The sequence below is a fragment of the Centruroides vittatus genome, unplaced genomic scaffold, assembly GCF_030686945.1.
Source record: "Centruroides vittatus isolate TY-2023 unplaced genomic scaffold, ASM3068694v2 scaffold_324, whole genome shotgun sequence".
Classification (NCBI taxonomy): domain Eukaryota; kingdom Metazoa; phylum Arthropoda; class Arachnida; order Scorpiones; family Buthidae; genus Centruroides; species Centruroides vittatus.
The window spans coordinates 1181548-1206206 of record NW_027122701.1 but is presented as its reverse complement, the minus strand read 5'-3'; the positions used below and the strand labels follow the sequence as shown (position 1 = coordinate 1206206).

Below are 24659 nucleotides of genomic sequence, written 5' to 3'. Positions count from 1 at the left end.
GTGTCCTTTAACATGGACACTAATAACATTGAAATGTGTTGCAATGTCCAATTTGAATGAACCACATAAAGGATTTTCAGGGTATACTTTACTTTTACAAAACTAAAAAAAATTATAAAAGAAATACACTAAACAAGTGGAAGTAAATGAGTCTTTTTTATGCAGATAATGGGATCCTATGAGTTTTTTTATGAATAATGTTAGGTGTGATATATTTCAGAAAAATATCAAATAATTCTTTGACATCTTTTAAAGTAATTAAACAAATATTGGAAAAGAGTAGAACTATATTTGTTGAATCATAATTTTAGGTTAATCAACTCTGAGTAGATATTAACTCTATACATAAATATTTAAAATTTACCTAAATATCAAAAATGCACTTTGGGATCATCTTTCTTAATTTATTTTATAACGTTGTAATATTTTCCATTCTCTTTTTCTTGAATTAATTAACTACATACATTCTCATTTTTAAGAATTTTATGACTTAGGTAAGCTTTCAAAGCATGTTTTTGATTATGGCTAAGATGTTCCAAAAACTCATAAATGTTTCTCATTCATTTTTTTGAAGTATGGACACTTATGAAAAGAGAAGAGATGTATTTTCTTTTCTTTTTCATTGTAATGAAGTATGAACCAGCCTTAAGTTTTGCACTTTGACTACTGAGGGATTTTATATTCTTCAGTAAATTTATAGCAGATTATTTATTTAAAGCTTGTGATTATTAGTAATTATTGTGAATAGAAAATATTAATTTACAAATATATACATATTTTGTTTTCATAATCAAAAATATAAATTCAACCATAACTTAGAAGTTCTAAATATTACTCTGTTACACTTGGATTATAAATTTTCTGTTTTTGAATATATTTTTTATAATTAAAAATAAGAACATATTTTGAATATTAATTAAGAAAACTTGTTTGCATAATTGATTAATTGATTCTAATAAAAAAAATTTTTTTTAAAGATAATATAACATTGAAATATAATATTTATTCAAATATTTAAGATATTAGTATTTAATGTGTAATTTATATAACACATAAATATGCTTTTAATGATTGGAATGAAAAGATATAATGGCAAAATATTAAAATAAAAAATATTCAGTTTTAAAATTTGTACAGGGTAATTATAATAATATGTTGAAATTCTGAACACTATTATAATTATGCAGAGATTTCTAATAATAATTGGTCTATTTATGAATTTTAACTCTTTAAACATGATATTGGCCAAAATCAGCCTTATTTGTTAAAAACGAAATCAGCCGATTGAAAAGTTGTTAGACTAGTTTTTCTATACAAATTTTCCTTGTAGCTGGAGGGGTAAAAACAATTTAGTCATTAGCAAGAGATGGAGTGAATTTTTAGAGCTTAAAGAGTTAAGAGTTAATTAAAATCTAATTTAATATAGTTATTTGTTTATGATTTTATCATTGTATATAAACCAGAACTGGAATGAAGAATTCTATAGAGAAAACACATTTTGTTATTCCAGCAAAATGACTGTTTAATTAAACAAATGTTTTTGACTGTCATTTAATGATCATCCTCATGTCACATATCTAAGATATGGTATTACATCATGGATAGAGTCCATAACAAAGTGTGTTTACTCTATCTATAGTTTATTTCATTCAAATTATTTTAAGAAAATGTTGAAAAGTAAATAAATTGGTATATATTGATTATAAGATAATGTATGTTTATAATAGTTGATTTTAATAGAATTGACAATGTGAAAAAAATATTTGAAATATCTTAATAAGGAAATGTAATCAATTACTAAAAATTTGAATTTTTATTGTTATTTAATTGTTACTTTTTACAGCTTTAAGCAAAAGTCTTTGGACAAAAATGATTCAAGAAGTTTTAAAATTCTTATTACAATCTCCAAATACATTTACGACTGGTTTAAGTGTATTTTCTGAACTTTTACCTTTACCTCTTCCATTACAGACTCGAGAGGTATTAAATGCAAATCACATTCAATTTTTTTAGTTCAATATCAAATATTTAAAAATTTAATTATTTTCCTGTTATTTAAAGCCATTGTTGCAAGAAGAAGTTTCAAGAGCAGTAAATTGTAGAAAACTATGGAGTGCTCATCTTCATTCCTTAAGTCCAATTATTCAAGATATAATTATTAGTTTGTCAGGTTTGTGTAATTATTAATAATTTTTTTTTATATTAATTAATTTCACAACAATATTGTATTACAGTCAAACCTCAGTTTTCAAATTTAATTCATTCATAAGAGTTGTTTGAAAACTGATTTGTTTTCAAACAGAAACAAATTTTTCCATAAGAAACAATATAAAATGGATTAATCCATTCCTGACCCACAAAACAAAGTCCATTTTAAAAAATCTTTTTAGCTGTATTTTATGCATAAAAATGCCTACAAATGCAATATAATATTATATATAATATATTATCATCTATATTTATATCTATTTTATATTAAAAGCAAAATGTTCTGTCATCACCAACCAAACCCAAAACTGCACTTTACACTTTATGGCACTTTACAAAAAAGTGCCATAAATAGAGACTTAAATCTACCTGGATGAAATCTAATCAAATCAATCAAGACAGACAAGTACTTTATCTACACTTTCTGAAATGTTATGTTTCAATTGCTTTGATTTAAATTTTAATTTAAATTAATTAATTAATTTTGATTTTATTTTTAATTTTAGTTTTAGTTTCAGTATAAAAACCAGAATTTTATTATTTTTAGTTTTAATTAACTGGCTACCTAATATTAATAAATATTAATATTTTAATATATAACATATTAATAAATTTTTGTTAGTCTGATGAGGATGTACAGCTGACACATGTAATGAATTTTTGAATAAGTGGTTCTAATGCTATTGTGAGTTTTTTTGGCATGATGAAAATATAGAAAATGATTCATATGGATATTTTTCATAGTTTGTTAGTTGAAAGTTCATTAATCATTTGGAAGAAATCGTGATTGTAATGCCACTATACTGTTTTGTTAATTATTTTATATGATTGTTGGCATGAAGTGTCTTTTTACGATTATTATGGAAGAACTTCATAAGTTGACATTTGTATTGTCAGTTCTAATTAGAGTATGTAATTCTTCATCTATGATTTTGTTTAAATATAAGAATCATGATCATATGCAGAATATAGAATAATTTTGTTTTAAAAATATATGATTTATATCGTATATTACATAGATACTTTTACTTATGATTCTCTTACTGAAGTTTCTAAAGAACTGTTTATTTTTATATTTGATTGCTTTAACTGAAGTATTATTAACACTGAATTTTCAATTTTATTTTTAGCTTCTAGTTGTCATCCTTTGCAACAATTACTACGAAGAGTATGTGTTCAGTTGTCTGATCTTGCTACACCGACAGCAGTGGTGGTTGTTAGGTAATTGTGTCACTTTAACTTAAATTTTAAATTTAAAAAAATCTGATAAACTTTTTTAATCTAATTTTTTAGAGCTGTTTTGGATGCTTTATTGGATAGTTTTGCTCCAAATATGATTACAGAGGAAAAAGCCGAAGTCCAGGGATTGTCATTGCAGTGGGAAGTAAAACCATGTTCAACAGCTATTGCTCGCATTTTGAATTTAATTGCATACTTGGTATCACATGCACCATTCAAAATTCCATTAATAAATATTTTAAGAGGAAGGTAAATACTATTAACCGTAAAAGCCTAAAATATTTGTTTTTAACTTTCAGCTTTCATATAGAAATTTTGTTGTCATTGTAATATTACATTCATCATATCAAATATAATTAAAATATCAACTGCTTTAGATTCAGATTTTCTTATTTAAGTACAGTTTTAAATTTGGAAAATTCATTAACTTTTTTATAGTCAAGTTCTGTGACAATACAATATTTAATAAAATCTAGAATTCTTCTTCTTTATTATATAATAATTATTTTGACTGTTACAGGAAAAGTGCAATTCAATTTGGCTATCATTTGTGTCACATTATTGCAATTTATATTTTCTTTTGATAAATTTTTTAAGTAGTTATTAAGAACAAATTTGAACAAAAACAGATTAATACCATTTATGTTTATTTTTGTCATAAGCAAAAGTTAATAAATTTGGTTAAAATTAAACTTAGTATTAATAACATAATTAAGATTGGGTACTACTTAAAAGCAAAAGTTTAAATAAATAAAATAAAATAATAAAGTAACTAATTGGCAGATTATTGCCATTTGGTCCCTTTAGATACACAGTACGAAATCATGAAATTATTGATATCTATTGATATTTATAGTCATTGTTATAAGAAATAAAAAGAATGCTGAAGAAGTTCACAGGAATACAAATAATAGCTTGTAGCATGTGATACTGTTATTTTTCAATTGTTTGATTAATATAGAACTTTTATCCTATTTATAGATATTTAAATTTCTAAACTTTTTTAGTGTCAAGACAGATGAAAAGTATTCAGAAATTTTGAACATGATTCTTGATCATTTGAATTTTGTATCAAGCAAGCAATCTCATATACATTCTCAAGAATGCATTGTGGTAAAATGACATTGATACTTAATTTAAAAAACTTTGTAAAATTATTATGAATTTATTTACTTTTATTATTCTAGTCAATACTTCAGTCACTTTGTGATCCAGATATAGGTTTTGTTACATTGGAAGGAGGTGCTTCTGTTAGTGAAGTGGTCTGTTTCTATTACTTTGATTTTTAATAATTTTCTCAAAAATTGATGTTATTTCAATTTTAAAATTGTGTTTGGATAGTTGGCAAATTCTCTTCCACCTAAGGAACATATATCTGAAATTAGTGGAGCATTGATACAACATATTGGCAATCATCAACATACGTTTGCATCAGTTTTGCCATCATTAAGAACATTAGTTATGCTCACAGAACATGATTTTGGATTTTTTTATGTCAAACAGTAAGCAGAATATTACAATTTTTTATAATGTGATTGTAAATATGTGTAATTTATTTACTGTATTTATTTATTTTTTTCAGAGCGTTAATTCAACATCCATCAACACTTCGATCTTTATTTGCACGTTTGAGTACCACCTTCAGCAAAGATAGCTCAGATTGTTTATCAACTTTGTCAACAACTTTAGAATTTTTAAGACTTATGGTTCATGGATATGAAGAAACATCTCAACCAGTTTCTGCTCGTACTTTGGTTCTTTCAACATCAGAGTTACGCAAAATTCTTGACTGGTATAAATTTGAGCAAAACACAAATAATAATTCATCTGAAAAACAATCACATCCATTATTTGAACTAGAACGTCTTTTAACGGTAATTATGATTTTTAACATAGTACATTAGTTTTTATTTTATCAGGGACAAATATTAGAATTCAATTTTTAAATAATTTTTGAAATTATGTGCAATTCATGCTTATAACATAATTTTTGAAAAATTTTTATGAATAGAAAATGAAAATAATAATATATGAATCAATGACTGTTCAGTGTGACAGAACTTGAGAATTATGAAAAATTTCAACTGTAATGTATTTCATTGTTTCTTATTTATTAAAAATATATTAAAGCTCAAAATTTAAAATTTTTCATAATTCTGAAGTTCTATCATACTGAACTTTTTTAATTACTATTTATTTTGATTACAAGTTTGAAGAACTTTGCAATTCTTGGCACTTTTATTAAATACATTTATTTTATAAAGAATGTAAAAATTTATCCTTAGTACATTTTTTCTAAATTAAAACTAAAGTTACAAACAAAAACATAGTTGAATACTTAAAAGGATGTAGTAGTTTAGGCAATGTAATACATATAAAGGTGACTCCACACATTCGGCATTTACTGATTGCCAAATAATTGTTTTTTGCCAAAGAATTTGCAGAAGTGTTTGTCACATGGCAGACACATACATACATACATACATACATACATACATATGCTTATTTGCCAAGAATTGGTTTGTTGTGGGAATTATGAATGTTTGTTCAAGATTCATCCCCTTGATTTGATTCAGCACAATATACCAACAAGGTGTGGGAAACAGCAAATACTGAATATTTGTTAAGCAAATTCGTGAGTAAATCATCCACACTTTCAGTATTGGCCAAATGTCTGCTTGTTATTCGGCAAATACCAAATGTGTGGAGCCACCTTAGTGTGATACTCTTAGGAGTTAAACCATTCTTCACTGTTCTGTTCAACTTTAAAATTTCAAGGTTGATGTCAAATATTGAGAATAGATCCTGCTAATAGAAATTAAATTTGTACTACTGTTTTTGTTATTGAAGGTATAAGCTGAAAACTGATTTTATTTATTCTTTTGCAGAAGCATTTCTTTCTTTCAAAGTAAAAAAAAAAATTGATACAGAAGTTGTATTGAATAGAAACATTACACAGAATTACTTTTGGCATTAAGTTTAAACTTAACACAAAACTTGACATGCATTTTGTGTGAATGTATTTATATATTTTCACACAATAAATCTCAAGTTTATATATTTTTTTTATACAGTGGTACCTTGTACTTTGAATGTTCAGAGTTTGAATGCTTAATTCAACAAAAATTTGCTTTGGAGTTCAAATGATGCTTCAAAGTTTGAACTGTGCAAATAGTGAAAAACTCCACTTGAAACATAAAGTCAGTCTGTTGTGTGCCCAAGTCATCTCTCACTCTTGTTTTACATTCATGTGTTTTTGGTGCTTAACCAGATTTATTTTTATATTTAGATAATTAATTAATTATTAAAATTCAGTAAATAATTATAAGTGGAGTTAACCTGTATTATACAAATAGAAACAAATTTATATTGAAAATAATGTAATTTAATTTTACATTATAAATTAAATAAATAGTGATAAAATTAAGCATTTAACATATAATTAGCTAGATATGTACGTACAGTACATAGTAAACTACCTGATATATTCATATTGCCAAATGATCTGCTGGAATATCTATCTGGCTATAGTAAGGTTAATAACTATCAATAATTAGATTTAAATCAATTTGGGTAGTAGTAGACAGTTATGCTGCCATTTCTTGATTCTTGCTTAATAATTAATATAAATCCACTGTAAATTTAGAATATTCTGAAATAAAAGAATTGTCCTGTAATGGCACTCATACCTATAATTCCTGCTTACCATGCAGATGCATTGCCAGTTACACTGCTCAAACCTCTATCAAATCTTCACTTCTGAAATGATTAAGGAATTCAGATATAACTATACCAGTTACTTATGGTGCCATTTAGGTATGGCTTAGTACGCATGGCCTTCTGTAGTTGTCAGCCAACTTATGCTTTAACCCTGATATAAATGTCAGGTAGTATATATACAGTACATATATACCATGCCAAGCATAAACTGTAAGTTGACAGAGAGCTATAGATGCCATGGATACTAAGCTGTCTCCAGTCAGTGCCATAAGTGACTAGAATGGTTATATCTAAATTAATTAATAGTTGTGGAAGTAAAGATCAGATGGAGGTTTGGGTAGCAGAACTGGCAATGTATATGCACAGTAAGCAGAAGTTGCAAGTTTGAGTCCCACTTCAGACTGTTTTTTTCCCGAATGTTCTAAATTTAAAATAAAATTAATTTAATTGTAATTATTAAATTTTTAAGAGATGGCAGCTTAACTGTCTACTGTAACTGTCTAGCCAAATTGATTTGTATCTAATTAGTTATTAGTTTTAATATAGCTTGATCTGCTGGATCAGTGGTTCTTAACCTTGCTGGAGGTACCGAACCCCATCAGTTTCATATAAGCATTCACCGAACCCCTTTTAATTGGAAAAATAAAATATAATTTTTCAAATTCAAAACATAGGTATAATAGGTGTTCTATTAGGAAATATAGGCATATTTCCCAATAGAACACATGTTATGTAGCATTAGTTTTCGAAACCAATACGGTTTCTACGTCACGATGACGTCAGGTGGTTGACCTCTGCCGAACCCCTGAGACTGACTCGCCGAACCCCAGGGGTTCGGTCGAACCCAGGTTAAGAACCACTGTGCTGGATTATCTAATCTGGCAGATTGTTTGGCAATAATTAGCTAATGCTAAATCTGTGTATTGATTAATCCATGATTTTAATAGATACATATATCATAGAGATTGAATATTTTGATGAAAACTAAACAATCAATTTATTAAATTAATTAATGTAATAATCCCTTTTAAAATTTTACATTTTTTGGTTAGTGTAAATGCTAATTTAATATTGTTTTTCAATAAAATATTAAACAAAAAAGAATACAAGATTACGATACACATATTAAGATGAATTAACAATCAAAATTTGCATTTAGTTGCTTTACCAGTCATCTTTATATCACTTTTGTTTTATTTTTGTTGGGTATTTCCAAAATTTACTATAACTTATAAGCTTGTTTAATAAATAATAAATCTTCATTGAAGGTAATTTTTAAGAATACTTATACTTATTACAAGATTAAAATTACAGTTTAGCAAACAAGAATTGCATTGTTCTGGCCAAAACTTGATTGCATTACCTTAAAGTTTGAATGTTCTTTTAATTTGAAAATTGTAATATGATTTTAAAATGTATATAAAACAGTTATTTATTATATTATCAAAAACATTCAATTATGGTGATAAAATATATCAGATGAAGACATTGGATTTAAATAAATTTTAGGAATGTTCAACAGATGAAGAAGCATTAGAAAGTCTTTTGGAAAGTGTCAGTGGTTTTATACAACTACTGAGTAATCCAGAAGAAGATAAAGTTGAAAAAGGTGGAAAAAGAATAATTATTATTGTTTTCTTTTTAAAATATATATATTTCTATCTTATTAAATTTATTATGTAATTTTAGAAATTTTGGAGCCAACATTACCTCCAGCAGAAAGCCAATCAGCCCAGTTTGCTGTCCGTTCTGTTTATATAGTAGGTGAAATTGATGAAGAACGTTTAAGTCCTTCATATTGGCTAGCAGTTCCAGGTGCTGAAGAAACTGATCAAGAAGTTGAACAGGTTAATTTTCATTTATAAATATATTTGAAAAATTTTTTATCTTTATAACATTTCACATTATTTAATTTCAGATACCGATGGATTTAATAGCATTATCAGAGAAGTATTGGCCAGACTTTGACTTGAAGAGTGATTTAGAAAAACTCTGTCTTTCTGTGTCTGAAACAGACACTGAAGTTAAAAATAAAAAGAAAACTAGGTATGTGTTTATTAAATAAAAACTTATTAAGAATTTTGTTTAATATATGGACATTACAGAGAGAATAAATAATAATAATAAGATTCAGTCATCCTAAGGCAAGCACACAAACAATACAGAAACATACACATGGCATATATAGACTACAGAAAAGCAGTGTTCCACACAGTTGGCTGCTACATATTCTACACATGTACAAAATACATCCATCACTCATTGCATTCTTTCAAAACACTATGCAGCACTGGAGAACAACACTACATCTCAAGGTTAGTAACACTTCCATACAAACAAACCAAATATTCATTAAGCGAGGAATTTTTCAAGGAGATTCCTTGAGTCCTCTCTGGTTCTGCTTAGCCCTGAACTCATTATCCAACATGTTAAACAACACACAATATGGTTACAATATCAGACATGAAAAAATAATGTAGTTTACACTGTCACATCTCATGTACATGGATGACATAAAACTTTATGCATCCACACAAAAACAATTCATCAACTCCTACAAATTACACATTCATACACCAAGGACATACAAATGGAGTTTGGCCTAGACAAATGCAAAACACTTCACATAGAAAAAGGAATCCTGAAGAAAGAAGATTTTGCACTTGGAAATAGAGACGTTATTGAATCTATGGAAGAGAACGAGTTCTACAAGTATTTAGGATTCCAATAGACCAAACTAACAGAACATGCTCAAATAAAGCAAAGATTAATTAAAGAATACCAAAGTAGGTTAAATGCTATTCTCAGAACAGAGTTAAAGGCAAAACACACAGTTAAAGCAATAAACACATATGTCATCCCAGTACTCACATATTCTTTTGGAGTTATACATTGGACTCACACAGATCTTGAGCAACTCCAAACAAAAACAACAACAACACTTACTAAGCATAAACAACATCATCCTAAATCCGCCATAGAAAGACTAACCCTTCCACATAAAGATGGCGAATGTAGCCTGATTGACATAGTTAACCTTCACCACGAACAAATACAGTCACTGCGAGAGTTTTTCCACAGAAAACAAGAAACATCACAGTTACATAAAGCAGTAACTCTAGCAGACTCGAATAACACACCATTAAACTTACACTCACATCATATGGACACAACACAACATATAAAAAGCATAGACACCATTAAGCAATCGTGGGCTCGAAAGGCACTCCATGGCAGGCATCCTTATGATCTGGCCCAGGATTTTGTTGACAAAACTGCTTCAAACAGCTGGTTAGCCCAGGGAGGCCTCTTTGGGGAGATGGAAGGATTCATGATTGCCATACAGGATCAGGTCATAAATACTAAAAACTACAGAAAACACATACTCAAAGATACAACACTCACAAATGACACATGCAGAAAATGTCACATCATGCCAGAAACTATACAACACATCACTTCTGGTTGCAAGCTCTTGGCACAGACAGATTATTTACACAGACATAATCAAGTGGCAAATATAATACACCAAGAGCTTGTGAAGAAACACAAATTATTAGACATCCACAAGCCATACTACAAATACATTCCACAGACAGTATTGGAAAACAACATGCACAAAATGTACTACGACAAAGCCATAAACACAGATAAAACAATTTACCACAACAGACCAGACATCACACTCATTGACAAACACAATAAAATCACATACATTATAGACATATCCATTCCAAACACTCACAATGTACAAAATGCATGCACTGAAAAAATTAGCAAGTACACAGAACTCGCCTAGGAAATAAGGCATCTGTGGAGGATGGATAGAGTGCTTATTGTACTTGTTCTCTCCTCTACAGGTGTCATACATCACATACTACACAAAAGCCTGGGCACATTACAATTGAATAGAAACACATACATCACACTACAGATCTTTAATTTTTGTTTTGGTTACTATGCCTTGACTTTGGTCCAGCATAGTACACAGCCACTGGTGTTAACTGAGTATATCTCACTTAACCCAATAATAATAATAAAGCTAAACAAACTGCCAAATTTATTGTGCTATAATATGGCTCTGTAATTAATTGAATACTAATTAATTTGGCAGTGTGTTTGTCTTTAACTATAAATTGTTTTTGATTTATGGATGTTTATATAAATATTATCCTCATCTCTAAAGTGAAGAAATAAGGAAGTATTTTTCCTATATTTTTTACAGTGGAGGGTCAGTTGCAATGGATATTGACTAAAAATCTAATTACATAAAAACGTATGTAAAAGCCAGCTAGATGACCAAAGTGATTAAGGCATCAGTCTGCCAAAGCAGGAAGGTCCAGGATCAAATCTGGGAGGTTGAAAACCCCAGGAATTTTTTGAAGGGTGGTATCCCAGATATGTTGGGTTCTTGTCCCTTACCATCCAATCTTTCCCACCCATTGTGGGCCTGGCTAAACCCATGTTGGGCTTGGAAAAAGCTTTCTTAGTACCTATAGGGCAGAAAGAGTCAAGTTATAAAAAAAAAGTGTGTAAAATAGAGTTAACAAAAAAGTTTTATTATTTATAATTAAGGATATTACAATTCATTTATACAAAATAAATATTTTTAATATATAAGGTTGTTCAAATGAAACATAGAATGGATCGTGTAATACTATGGCTACAATGACTAGTGACACCATACTACATATGGTGTCACTAGTCACTGTAGCAGGATTATATTATACACAACATAGAGACAAGGTTGCATTAGCCACTATAGGAAATCACTTCCTGCATTCAGACATCCTCCAATGTGATACAAGTTTGTGTGTAGGAAGTGAAAGGCTGCTAGATGAACTATTCATATTCAATTACAGCTACTTGAATTTCACTGAAATTGCAACCTTTCAGAAATTTTGAAGGTCTGAAGACATGAATGTCACAAGGAAACATATTTGGACTGTAAGATGGATGCTGAAGATACAAAGGATACAAACTGGTTCCATGCTGAAACTCATGTCTGAATGCAGGAAGTGATTTCCTATAGCAGCTAACACAGTTTTGTCACTATACTGCATATACTGTAATTCTGTTTTAGTGATCAGTGACACCATACTTATTATTTGGGCCACACTGTTTCATTTGAACACTTCTTATAATTCAGAAAGCAATTCTACTAAGACATTCTGAATTTTGCTCCACATTTTTGAAATATAATTAAATTTTTATTTTTTTAGTAAATGAGTAAAATTTTTCATGAACTCAATAATTCAGAACCCTTGCAATTATATATTATCTTCACTTCTGTTTAATTAATTAATTTTAGAAATTTGAGGTTTAAATCAGTAATTATATGTAATTTTAAAAACTTGTATCATTAATATATAGCATGAAATAAATATTAAAGCATATATTTTTAAAATGTTCTACTTAGAAAAAAAATTTTTGAAAAGACAAGTTTAATGAATAATTAATATTGTACTTTTTATATAAAAATGGCAAAATATTACAAATAGTACTGCAAGATTTTAATAGGGTTATAACACAACTAATGAATTAATGGCCACATAATAATTATTATTGCATTAATTAATTATATATTAATTAGTCATTAAAAGTCATTATACATCATCATCTTAATGATAGTTATATGATTGAAATGATATATTTTCTATTTGAAAATTAATATCTAGATTTTCATTTATTGGTGTTTATAAAAATTTTAATTTGTAATTTTTTAATCTGAAGGTAAAAGACAATACATTTGGTAAAACTTTTATAAAATCGATAGACTATATAAATATTTTGTAAAAAGTACATAAGTTATAATGCAAAAATTAATCAAATAAATTTTCCTATTATAGTATTATTAGTAAAAGAAAATGCCATCCACTTGTTAATCCAAGTAATGGGGAAACACCAACTAAAAAACCATTCAGTAAGTATTGTACAGTACATATATTATAATTAGCAGTTATTGTTAAATTGGTGGTGCATTATCCTATGGACAAAAAAGGGCAATTACCCGGGGTTCCAAACCAATCTTTTATAAACTCATTACTGTAGTAAGAACATCAGAATTTAAATTTGGACAATATCAGGGAACCCTAGATTGCTGGTATAGTGCAGGTACAGGGTGCACTGGAGTAGCACAGAACTTAACCCTCCAGAAGTCATTTTAAGATAACATATCAGGATATCAGGATTCAAAGTCAACATTCTACATGGGATCCCCTAATTCAAATTTGCCTGGACCCCATGAAGCTATAATGTGCCACTGTGTTAATAAGAAGCAGTTTTAAAAAGTTAATTAAATATAAAATTAACTTTGATCTTGAAAATTGGGTAATCTCATAACTTCTAGGAGATTTGACAAATCATGTGATAAAATTCTGTCAAATTACAATAAGTTTTTCTTAATCAGTGTTATCTTAACCTAAAGGTAGGGACACACTAGATGCTTTCTGAGAAAAATGCACTTTATGACAGAAAAAGTGATTTATGACTGAAAGCAGAGTTCAGCATTGCTCAACTTTTCTGCTTTTGTGTGCAACTCAAAGCAGCTAGAACAATTGTGAATGTTGTTGAAATATCACTGGGAAAATATTGTTCAAACAATATTGCAGAAAACAGGACACAATGTAGCAAAATCAAAGTAGAAATATTTATAGATAATGCAGCCAACAATAATGCAAAATGAACTGATTGGAGATACTGAATTGTTGCTATATCTAAGTTAATGACCATATTTGTCTTATGACTTTGTTTCTAGATGGTACTTGATGGTATTTTGTTCAGTCATGTAAAGTATCACTATTCAGGGAAAGGAAACAGAAAAGTGCCTGAAATGTGTTTTTCTGTCATAAACATTCCTGAGCAGAAAACTTCTAGTCTGTTCCTGTCTTAACATTATTATTGATATTAATTTTTATAAATTAACATAAAATAAGATTTTAAACCATATTATTTTTGAAAATAAATAACAAAATATAATTACAGTTTTATTAGTTATTAAATCATTGCATATGTATTTGAAGTTTACTAAACTGAAGTTATTTCTCTTATTGTATTCAAAAGACAGAGTGAATTGATGTAGATTTTAAAAAAAAAAGCTATAACACAAATATCTTCAATAAAACTTTGGAAGATGGAATAGGAACTTTTTTTTAATATTAACAAAAAATTTGAAATGAGCAAAAAATGTGGATTTTGCTAGTCTTATTTAGAATATTTTTCTCTATAAATTAATGTCATTAGTATTTTATTATTTATAGTATTATTATTTTATTATAAAATTTTTAAAAATTTTGTAATTATTGCTGTTCTTGCAATAAAATAGAAGTGATTAGGAAACAGGAAAAGTAAATTATTTCTCACAAAAACTTAAAAAAAGTTTTAAAATTACAAATGTTGCTTATGTAACATAATAATAATTGGTGTCAAAGTTATATTTCTTATAAATCAAAAACTGAAAAATTATTGCAAGAATAGTAATGTAATTTTGATTATATAATTATTATTAAAATATTTAAAATAAAATTATTATAAAAATATATTATTTTTAAAAGATCCCATTAAACCAAACCACTTACTACCAGTGTTAAATTTCCTGTTAGGATTTTAACTGCTTTTTTTTTTTACTAATGCTTCACATTTCTGAGAAAACATAGAATTTGTAGGCTATTTTAAATGTTTTAATTGAGTTGCCATCCAATAAAATTAGATAAAAACACTGTTTTGAAGATGGAAAAGGTTGTGCATTTTTATTTGATTAATGTAAGGAACAGGAATAAGGAATTAGACAGACAATGAAATTTTATGTATTTTAAAAAAATGAATGAATGAATGTATTTTATTCATTTTTTAAAAATTATGTTTAAAGTGCATGAAAGTGTGAGATTAGCCACAGGTAGGAAGTTCCTAACCCTTGATCAGCCTCAGGTTGGTAAAACCCATCTCGGGGTCACTGGATGGCTTGAGATAGGAGGGTCTTAAATTATTGAGTGGGGAGGTTGGTGAGTAAGTTCATAGGTGCAAATAATAACAGGTTGACAAATACAACAGGAATTTAATATCGAGATATATATATATACAAATCTAAGGTTACACTATATATGCGGATAATTATATACAAAGCTCAGTCACGTAATTCTAGTGAGACAGTTTTAGCTATATCGTTCTAGTTATTATTGCCTAGCTACTATCGTTTGAGAGATAGAATTTACACTTATTCTACTGAAATACCTCTGAGAGTGAATGTTGATCACTGACAGTGTATATGGCATTGTCATTCAGGCGAGCCTTGTTTTCATTGTATCCTTTGTTGTGTGGTGGATGTGTCATTTCTCTTTATGATTGCACAGTCCATTTGGGATAAGATGAGGTTGAGCCTTGGATGGAGAGTGAATCTTCCCCACCCAAGGCTCAACCTCATCGAACGCGCCAAAGTACGGGTGCTGCAACCTTATATTCAGTTTTGATCTGGGAAAATGATCAGGTGATTGGATGTTCAATAATGAATCTGCAGGTGTGAGGTCAAAGGTGCCTATCGATGACGCTATAATGTTGCTGAAATGCAGCTGTCAACACTATATATGGTTTGAAACTTGTAAGCTTCATTCTGTTTACTTGTTTGATAGTCCACCTTCTCTTCCTTTAATCAGAGCTTGTTTAATGTAGCACCTGATTGTTATAATTCTCAGCCAGTTGTTGATAGAAATGCTGATATTCACTCCATTTTCTATTGGATGTTTTCTTAAGAAACTGAATGGAGAATTAGGCTTAAAAATTGTTTAAATTTTCACAAGATCAAACCTTCGGTTTTCACAAAAGTTTTTCTCAATAAATAATTTATTTAATTAAAACAAGAAACTGAGAATTTAAATTTATTTCTAAAATTATTGCATTATAAACCTAAAATATGTTTCAAAAAATTTTCTTAAAAATGTTATTTAATAATTATTCTAGTTGCTCCAATGCGTGGACGTGGATTTGGACGGGGAACATCTCATTCCAGTAGAGCAAATGATCCATTTCGTTCAAGACCACCCAATACTAGTCGACCCCCTTCAATGCATGTGGATGATTTTCTGGCATTGGAACATCATCATCATCATCAATCACCATCATCTACTACTTCCACAACTAAACGATCTGCTAAAGTAAATCATTAGAGTGATTATTACAAATATAAAAGTACATTTTTAAGCTTCAAAAAATTTATATTATTTTTATATCTATAATTAGGAAGCATCTCGTGGTAGGGGGCGAGGATTTGATAATGGGAGAGCATTTGGAAGTACTAGGGGAGGTAGATTTTTTAGTCCTCCAGGATCATATAATAGAAGAGATACAAATCGAAGTAATTTATTTTACTGAATTAACATATATTTTCAATAATATTTCAATGATTCAAAATTTATAAGTGATTAAGCTCATATTTATTAAAATAAACATTTAGCTGGAAATACAAGGGGAACTACTCGGGGAGCTACTAATGCTTGGGGTAGAAGTAGTTCAAGCACTGCTGCAAAAGCACAAAATTCTAATGTGAGGACTTTTGGACGTGGAAGGTATTTTTAGATTTTATTCAGTTTGAATATTTAATTTTTTAGTATTCAATGTGTCAATCTGTAATACTTTCAGTCATACAGAACAACGGCAGTCGGTGCAAAGGAACAGAGATTCTTATAATGGGAATTCAATGTCTGGGAATACTGGAAGATTTTCACGTAATACTCATAGTACACTAGGAAGTAATCAAGGACATTGGGCCGAAGCAAGAAATAAAGCACAAGATAACAGGTTATGATTTTAAAATAATTTGTTATTTATGAACTTGGCACTCAAAAAATGTTTTATTTCATATTACAGCTTTAATTTCAGATTTGGATCAACAAATAGTTCGACAAGAGGGAGAAGAGACAATCAGAGTAGGCACGCTCGGTCATTTACCCGATAAACAATTACATATTAAAATTGTAAATATGAAAACATGCATATTTTGTAAATTTTTAATGAATCTTCATCATATTGAACTCTGCATGTTTGTAACAGTCATCATGTTTATTTTATTAATATGGGTGACATTATTTACATTAATTGTCTTTATATAAAAACAAAACATAAATCACAAACTCATTTTTAATGTTCAGGTATGTATATTAGGAGTGCTGTTTGGCTTTTTTTCAACAAAATGCAACATAATGGATTTAAATAAAATAATGGAAAGATACTCTAGGCATTATTGTTTTTAATAATTTATATTAAAAATACACAAGTTCGTTTCTTTTATTATTAAAAATATATGCAGGATGTTTAAAAAATGTGGGACAAAGTTGCAGGAATGATTCCTCATATAAAGAATAACAATAAGCTATAATAACATGGGTCTGAAATTGCTTTGTTTTGAAGTTAATTAATGAAACACTCTGCATTACCTTAGATTAAATGTTCATCTGCCTGAATACAGGCTTCAACTTGTTTCATAGACTGAAAACGCACTCCCAAGTTCCAAGCTAGTACCAAGCTGCCATAATTTGCTCACAGAGTTTTAGCATCATTTACTGCAGTTGAATACACCAAAGACTTTAAATGCCTCTACCAAAAGAAGTCCAATGGGTTCAAATGTAGTTTAACATCATTCCATCTAGGCATGGTTACACATTTTATCATGTACATATTGTACATATTAAGAATCTTGGATTTTATTGAACTAATAAATGTATTAGGGTATACTAAGATCTTAATGTATAGCCTTTTAACTTCAAACCAAAGCATATTTGGATCCATGTCATTATAAATTCTTTTTCTTTTTTATATGTGAGAAATCCATTTCTGAAATTTTATCTCGTATTTTTGAAACACCCTATATATTTTTCGATAATATCCCATATTCCAATTATTATTTTCAAATAATGAAAAATATAACTATCTAATAACATGAACATTAAGTGTTTTTATTTGGTATTCCCATAATTGGGAAATGAGTAACTAGGGCCATACTTATAGACAGATGCACAAGGAACCAACCTGGACCCTGCAGATACAGAATACTCAAATAAAGCTAATTTTGACAAAAAGTGAAAGAAAATATAAATTTCACTATATAAAAACTCAATGATAAATATCAGGATTATGCAAAGATACTTGATGCCCAGATGCAAGAAGAAATCAGGATTCCCTACTCCATTTTAAAGGGGAAAAGGATCTTGTGAGAGTTTAGTAGTGCTTAGGGCCCCAAGAAGTGTAAGTATAATCCATAAAAACAATGGAGCTTGATTATCAATATTACTGGTTCTTGCGGAATATTTGAAATGTTTTCTACTCATCTGTACATTAATAGTGATATCTAAATACAGTATTACATAAAAAATAATTAATATTGCTTTCACACAAAATAGATATATCAATAAGAAATCATTATTTTGCCATTGTTTTCTTCTATTTTTCCCAACCAGTCAAAATTTCTTTCATGTAGTTTTCACAATTTTAGTAAAATTTGAGAAATTGATTGTTATAAATAATAGTAAATTCTTTTAGTAGAAACATTCATGTTGGTTTTTGATTTTAGATTCTGCTCAACAAAGAATGAACTTTTCAAAGTTATTTCTGAAGAATGGTTAGTTCCCTCTTTGAGTAAGGTCAAAGTTGGTCTCCAAATCTTTTAACTCTTTCATCATAATGATTGCTATGTTGAACTTTGTTATCTTGGCCTCCTAACTCTCAGAACCTGTGACTATATTTATTTAGAGAAAGAAAACAAAACACCTTGGAATATAGGAAAGGAATATAGTTGAGAACTACCTTTTGGTCTTGGTTGGTGGTAGTAGAATGTTTATTTGTTGGATTACAAAATTTATCAATAAGAGCGTTAATCTCACGTAAATGATAACCCTGTTGTACAGCTGTTGTGCGTATGTAATTTAGCTCTCTATATGTGTCATAAATACTTGTACAGTGGGTATAGGCCCGTTTTATCCAAGATCTAAAGGCTGCATGTTTAAAGTTGCTGGGATCGAATGAATTATTTGGAATAATAATAGGAAGATAGCTAGGCTTTCGATAAATGTTCGTCCATATTTCACCAAATTTACAAGTGATGGATAGATCCAGGAAGTTTACATTCAGGTCACTTTTTTGTTCCAATGATAGCGTCAAACCATATGGGTTGTTATTCATTTTGTTAAGGAACTCGCTAGCGTTATTAATATTCCTCCAAATGATGAACACATCATCCACGTATCTTGCATATAAAATTATGTCGTTGTTGAAGATGGGCAGTACTTTATTTTCTAAACGTCGTAATACTAGTTCACATAATACTGGAGATATTGGGCTCCCCATTGAAACTCCTCGTTATTGTAAATATGTGTTGCCTTCAAATGCAAAAAACGAAGTATAACAAATTAGGTGTGCGAGTTCTAATATGTGTTCATGAAATTTTGTAGCATTATTAACATTCGTAAAAAGGAAATCTCTTATCTCGCAAAAACAAGATGGTAATTTTATAGATGGAAATAATGATTTAAAATCCATTACGGTCATAAATTCATTGTCTTCTAGGCTAATATTTCTGAGCTTATCCACCAGTTGAACAGAGTTATTAATAGCATACGGGTGATCTTGAAGTCATCTTGAAGTCGCGGCTGGATAAATCTAACAAGTTGTTTCTTAAGTTCAAACGTAGGGGAGCCACATTTTTCTATAACAGGTCGTATCTGACAATTAGGTTTATGGGTTTTGCCAAAGGCGAAGATTCTCGGTGTTCTTCTCTTTGCCTTTGCAAAAGAACAAGATGTCAATATTTATTGGGATAAAGCTTCCATAATTAAGACTGCCACTAACAAACATCTTATTAAATACATTGAAAAACTAGAGATTTACAAGGCCCATAATACCAAAGGTTGCATCAACCATAGAGATGCTGATAGTCTTTCTAGTGCATGGAAATCTTTCTACTACAACAATTAATTATATTAATACTTTGTTTTATTTTACTGTTTAATTTGTACTATTTTTATGTTACTTTTATTTCATGTTATTTTTATTTTATTATTTTAAATTTAAATGATGTTATTGCTGGCATTCTATTTTTGTTCTAATTCTTCTTTTTAAAGAAGCATTCTATTTTATGTTCCATTTTCAATTTAAAGAGTCTAACTGAAGAGGACTATTAAAAATAGTCGAAAACGTTTTTATTTTATTAAATTTTACTTGTTTGCTGGAAATACCAAGGTGTTTTGTTTTCATTCTTTATATTCCAGTAAGTGTTTTATTTTATTATTTAGAGAAAGGGGTTAATGGCCACACTGGTATATCCATAAGGAAGAGAATGGAGAGAGGTAGGGTAAAGATGAAAAGTGGCTGATAGAGAGTAGTGGAGATGGGAAATAGAGATGAAAGATAGATTGGAAGTGGAAGAATGGAGTTCTATGACTGTCATGCTGGGTTCCATGTATAGAAACAGAAAGAGTTTCAGAGTAGCTCATGCAAAAGCTGATGATTATAAGGCCATACAAAAATATTATGCATGCTTATTTACAGTGGTATATTACAGAAGAAACGTGATTTGTTGAATTAAAGAAGGCCAACATGAAGAGAAATCACTTGACAGTGTACAATAAAAAAGAAAAACAATAAGAGAGATGAAAAGGTCCAATGTAATCATGATAAACAGGATATAGTTAAGGAATTTAAGAAGTATTTCCACATTTTCTCTCTAATAGTTATGTTGATGAGGTTGAAACCAGTTGAGCTTTTGGCAACAGGGATTGCTGCAGCATGTTGTATTGAACTTAATTTCCTTTTGTTGTTGATTTTTCCAGCAGCCTGGCCCCAAATCTCTCACCCATAAGCAATAGCCCCAAGTAGATGAGCTTGTTGGCCCTGGGACCCTAGCCCCAGGTATCCTGGAAATGGATCTGAGGGAATGGCATGCCTTAATCATCTTGTCATAGATGTAATGTATGCGATCAGTCCATGAAGGCTTAGGGTTGAGGATAAATCTTAGGTACTTGATGGTGTTGGAGTTTTGAATTCTTGAGCCATTAATAGAAATGGAGGGCTTTCTGGTAAGTGGGTTCCCTTGAGGAAAAATAATAATACATTGGCATTTATTTAAATTTATTTTTAGTTTTTGCTTGCAGGCCCAATCGTAGAGGTTGGTCAGGAGGTTGTTCATGTGATGCTGAAGAGTATTGTGGTTAGTATGTGACAAAAGAATGGTGGTGTCATCAGCATATCCCTGGATTAATGATTTCAGCTCCTTAGGAGCAGTACCATCTACCTGGAAAATACTATTGTAGAGCACATTCCAGAGATATGGTCCATTTTTAGAACCCTGTGGGCACTTCCTTGTGATTTTCATTTCATAGTGGATAATCATGATGATTTGAGTCTTCCTGTTGCAGAGGTAGATGTTTAACAGATTGAAGATTTTTTGAGCACTTTGCCTGTATTAGATGAGCATGTATAGCTGGCCACCAAGTGTGATTGAAGGCACCCTTGAAATCAATGGATACTATCATTGGTGTGTCGATTATTATTCTTTGCCCACTTTATGTAGGCTATTATATTAGCTAGGGTAACAATTGCCTTACTCCTTCCATGTTGTAGATTGCTCATGAAGTTCTTTTTCAATGTGATATATTATTCGAAGTATTATTCAAGACGAATACTTTCCAAATGACTGATAGGAGAGAGATTGAGCAAAAATCATTAGCAGTAGAATTGGTGTTACTGTTGTTGTTAATGAGTTTGCTGGAGGCTATCTTCCACAAAGTAAGGAAGTGGCAATTTCAGGACATTTATTAAAAATGGTGTAGAAAGTAATGGGGATGGCTTTAAAGGCATGGATTGCCATAAGGCCTATAATATTATCTGGTCCTAGAGCTTTCCAATAGTTAATTTTACTGAATTTCTGTGATATTTCAAACATAGAGAAAAGATTGTCATTGTTGGAGTCAATGGAGAGATTCCTAATATGATTGTGATGTTCAGTATCTTCCTGGGGGTCATCTGGTGGGAATAGTTCAGAGAGAGAGAATTGGTAAGTATCACTGATAGTGCTTGGGGTCTCCAGGGAGCTGGAATGAAGAGAGGGTGGTATATTAGAAGGCTTAGACATTTGGAAGGCAATGTAGAAGGCTGTGGGCCAGGGATTGGTTCCACATGAGGTGGAGCAGAACTTCCTCCAGGCAATATTCCTGGCTTTGTTGATAGAGGTTTTGTAATTCCGAAATTTCTGAAGTTTGATGGAGGGCTTCTTTTTGAGTAGGGTCTTTTGTCCTATGGAAGCAGCATCTGGTTTTCCTTACAAATGACTGGAGAAGGCTGAGATCATTAATATATAGTAGTTTTTGAGATCTTTTTGGTGGAGCAAAGATATGTTGTATGAAGATTACTTTGGAGGGCAGGAATTACTTTGATTACTTTGGTGTGATCAATTTCTGCTTTATCTCAAGGAGATGATGGAAGATAGGATCCTAGTTACTTTTATTATTTCTTCATAGCTGGACCATATGGTTTTTGTGGAAATCTTCCATACTTTGGGTAGTGAGGATCAAGGAAGCTGGATGAGAATATAATTGTGATCACTGGCAGATTGATGATTTGTGGTATGACAGATGTTTTTGTGTAGCATATTAGTATTTACTAGACTAATATCGATCCAGCTTTCCCCAGCCTCAGGAAAATGTTGGCCGAGCACTTGAGTTGTTTGATTGATCATTTTCCAGCATGAGATCTGAGACCATCCTGCCCCTTGGGTCTTCAGTGGGGCTGTTCCAGATGGGAGATTTTTCATTAAAGTCGCCACATACTATAAGGTTTTTATTGAATAACTAGGAGATTGTGTTCCAGAGATATTGAAGAGAGTGTTCTAAGTTTTCAGCTGGGAAGCAGTAAAAAGAGATGATGTGAATGGTAACATGAAGGAACTCAATGGCCAAGATGGAGTAGAATCTATTGGAATGCATTATGCTCAGACAACCATTGAGCATTGATGTTTTATTCCTGACCAAAAAGCTTGAGCAAATAGGATCATCTGTGGGAGATGAGCGAGTTGCAAGTTGCCCAAAGAGAGCAGCTTTATTGTTTCTTACATAGGGCTCTTGGATAATGAAAATGTCTGTCTTCTGTGGCAATGTGTAGAGCTGAGGAAGGAGGTTTGGAGGTTTATCTGCAGCAGCCAGAGAGCCCTTTGTAGGATGTCTTTGAGGATCCTCAAAGATCTTACACAGGTCCTTCTTCACTGGATCTTTGAGGATCCAGTGAAGAAGGAAGCAGAATAGGTAAACTGTTAGTTTTTTCAGCCATGATTGGTAAGAGAGAACGTAAAAATTATTCATAAACTGTTGTATATATTTGTTGCACTTTATATCTTTGAAGACAGGCATTGATGGGAAAAGGAAATTTGGTCAATTGGAATTCATTTATCTATGGGCAGGGATTTATTCAGCTTACTGTAGTTGATGCATTTCAGTTGTTTCTGTAAGTTGGTATATTCTTTGTAGCTATGCTTATTTGAGCAATGACTACATCTCTGTCTCTCAGCATAGTCCCTGGAGAGATGTCCAAGTCCACAACATTTGTAGCAGCACATTATTGGGATATAATCAGCTACTACCAAGTACCAGTCTCTGGAGATATGTTTTAGGTCCATAATCAGGTTTCTTAGTTTAGGAGTGGTGATAGGAGTTATCTCTGGCTGATTTAAGACTTTGAGAGATTTTTACTTCTTTAAGATATGTGTTGAAGTCCGAGTTGTTCCTTATTGAATGATTCTGGTAATATAACGGATCAATTACTTCTTGATCGTTTGATTCATTGGTTCCTTGCAGGATATTTATCAGTATGGTCTTGGGAAGTTTCCTTGGCCACTGCTACCTTCAGTTGTTCAGTTGTTTTGATAGGTCAGCATTTTAGATAATTGCAAATTTCAAAGAATTGGCATCCTGTTCTGTTTGGAGGTTTATGCAAATATCACCACTCTTGAGTGGTCTCATCCCTTCCACCTCAAGCCCCAGTGACTTGGGACACACAGTAGCCTGTATAGAGGCCACGATCTCTTTGGGAACTAGTTTAGACTGGTCGTTTGTTGAGATTGCAGAGGTAATGACACTGTGTGATACTTTTTCTTTGGGTTTATCACTTTCCAGAATGGCAGTGTTGTCACAGATAAGGTTCTGCTTAGCAGTTTGGATGGCTTTTTTTACCATGTCAGCGAAAGTTGGAATAAAGACGTGGGAGGGGAGGGTTTTCTCTCTTTCCCTGAATGCCAAGACGATCCCTAACAGTTGGTGGACAGAAGACTGCATCTGGATGGCTGCCTTTCTGGCCTGGGTACGATCTTCCTTCTTAACTGGTTGAACATTGTTACTGGGAATAGTATTGAGAAGTTATCTCTAATTGGTTGTTAATACATTGGAGTACTTCTTCAGTGAAACTGTTATTAGCATATCCGCAGGATTGTCGTCACCCATGTCTAATGACCGTTAGGGACACAA

The 24659-nt window shown here is 30.6% G+C and overlaps 1 protein-coding gene across 2 annotated transcripts in view; it reads left to right on the top strand.

Annotated features, from left to right (window-relative positions):
* The window catches only part of vir (VIR_N domain-containing protein), a 115226-nt gene extending 97840 nt beyond the window's left edge, over window positions 1–17386 (top strand). Inside the window, exons 25-41 of one of the 2 annotated variants that reach the window (XM_067286051.1) lie at window positions 1844–1980; window positions 2062–2170; window positions 3339–3429; window positions 3502–3696; window positions 4455–4560; window positions 4635–4709; window positions 4789–4949; window positions 5030–5321; window positions 8677–8776; window positions 8857–9014; window positions 9086–9213; window positions 13017–13090; window positions 16120–16313; window positions 16399–16513; window positions 16613–16724; window positions 16798–16956; window positions 17038–17386. In XM_067286051.1, the coding sequence (XP_067142152.1) occupies window positions 1844–1980; window positions 2062–2170; window positions 3339–3429; window positions 3502–3696; window positions 4455–4560; window positions 4635–4709; window positions 4789–4949; window positions 5030–5321; window positions 8677–8776; window positions 8857–9014; window positions 9086–9213; window positions 13017–13090; window positions 16120–16313; window positions 16399–16513; window positions 16613–16724; window positions 16798–16956; window positions 17038–17113 (2282 nt within the window). In that variant the 3' untranslated portion in view covers window positions 17114–17386. Of the gene's footprint in view, window positions 1–1843; window positions 1981–2061; window positions 2171–3338; window positions 3430–3501; window positions 3697–4454; window positions 4561–4634; window positions 4710–4788; window positions 4950–5029; window positions 5322–8676; window positions 8777–8856; window positions 9015–9085; window positions 9214–13016; window positions 13091–16119; window positions 16314–16398; window positions 16514–16612; window positions 16725–16797; window positions 16957–17025 lie in introns of both variants that reach the window. The other variant, XM_067286050.1, reaches the window with a different exon arrangement.
* Window positions 17387–24659: the final 7273 nt, after the last annotated feature.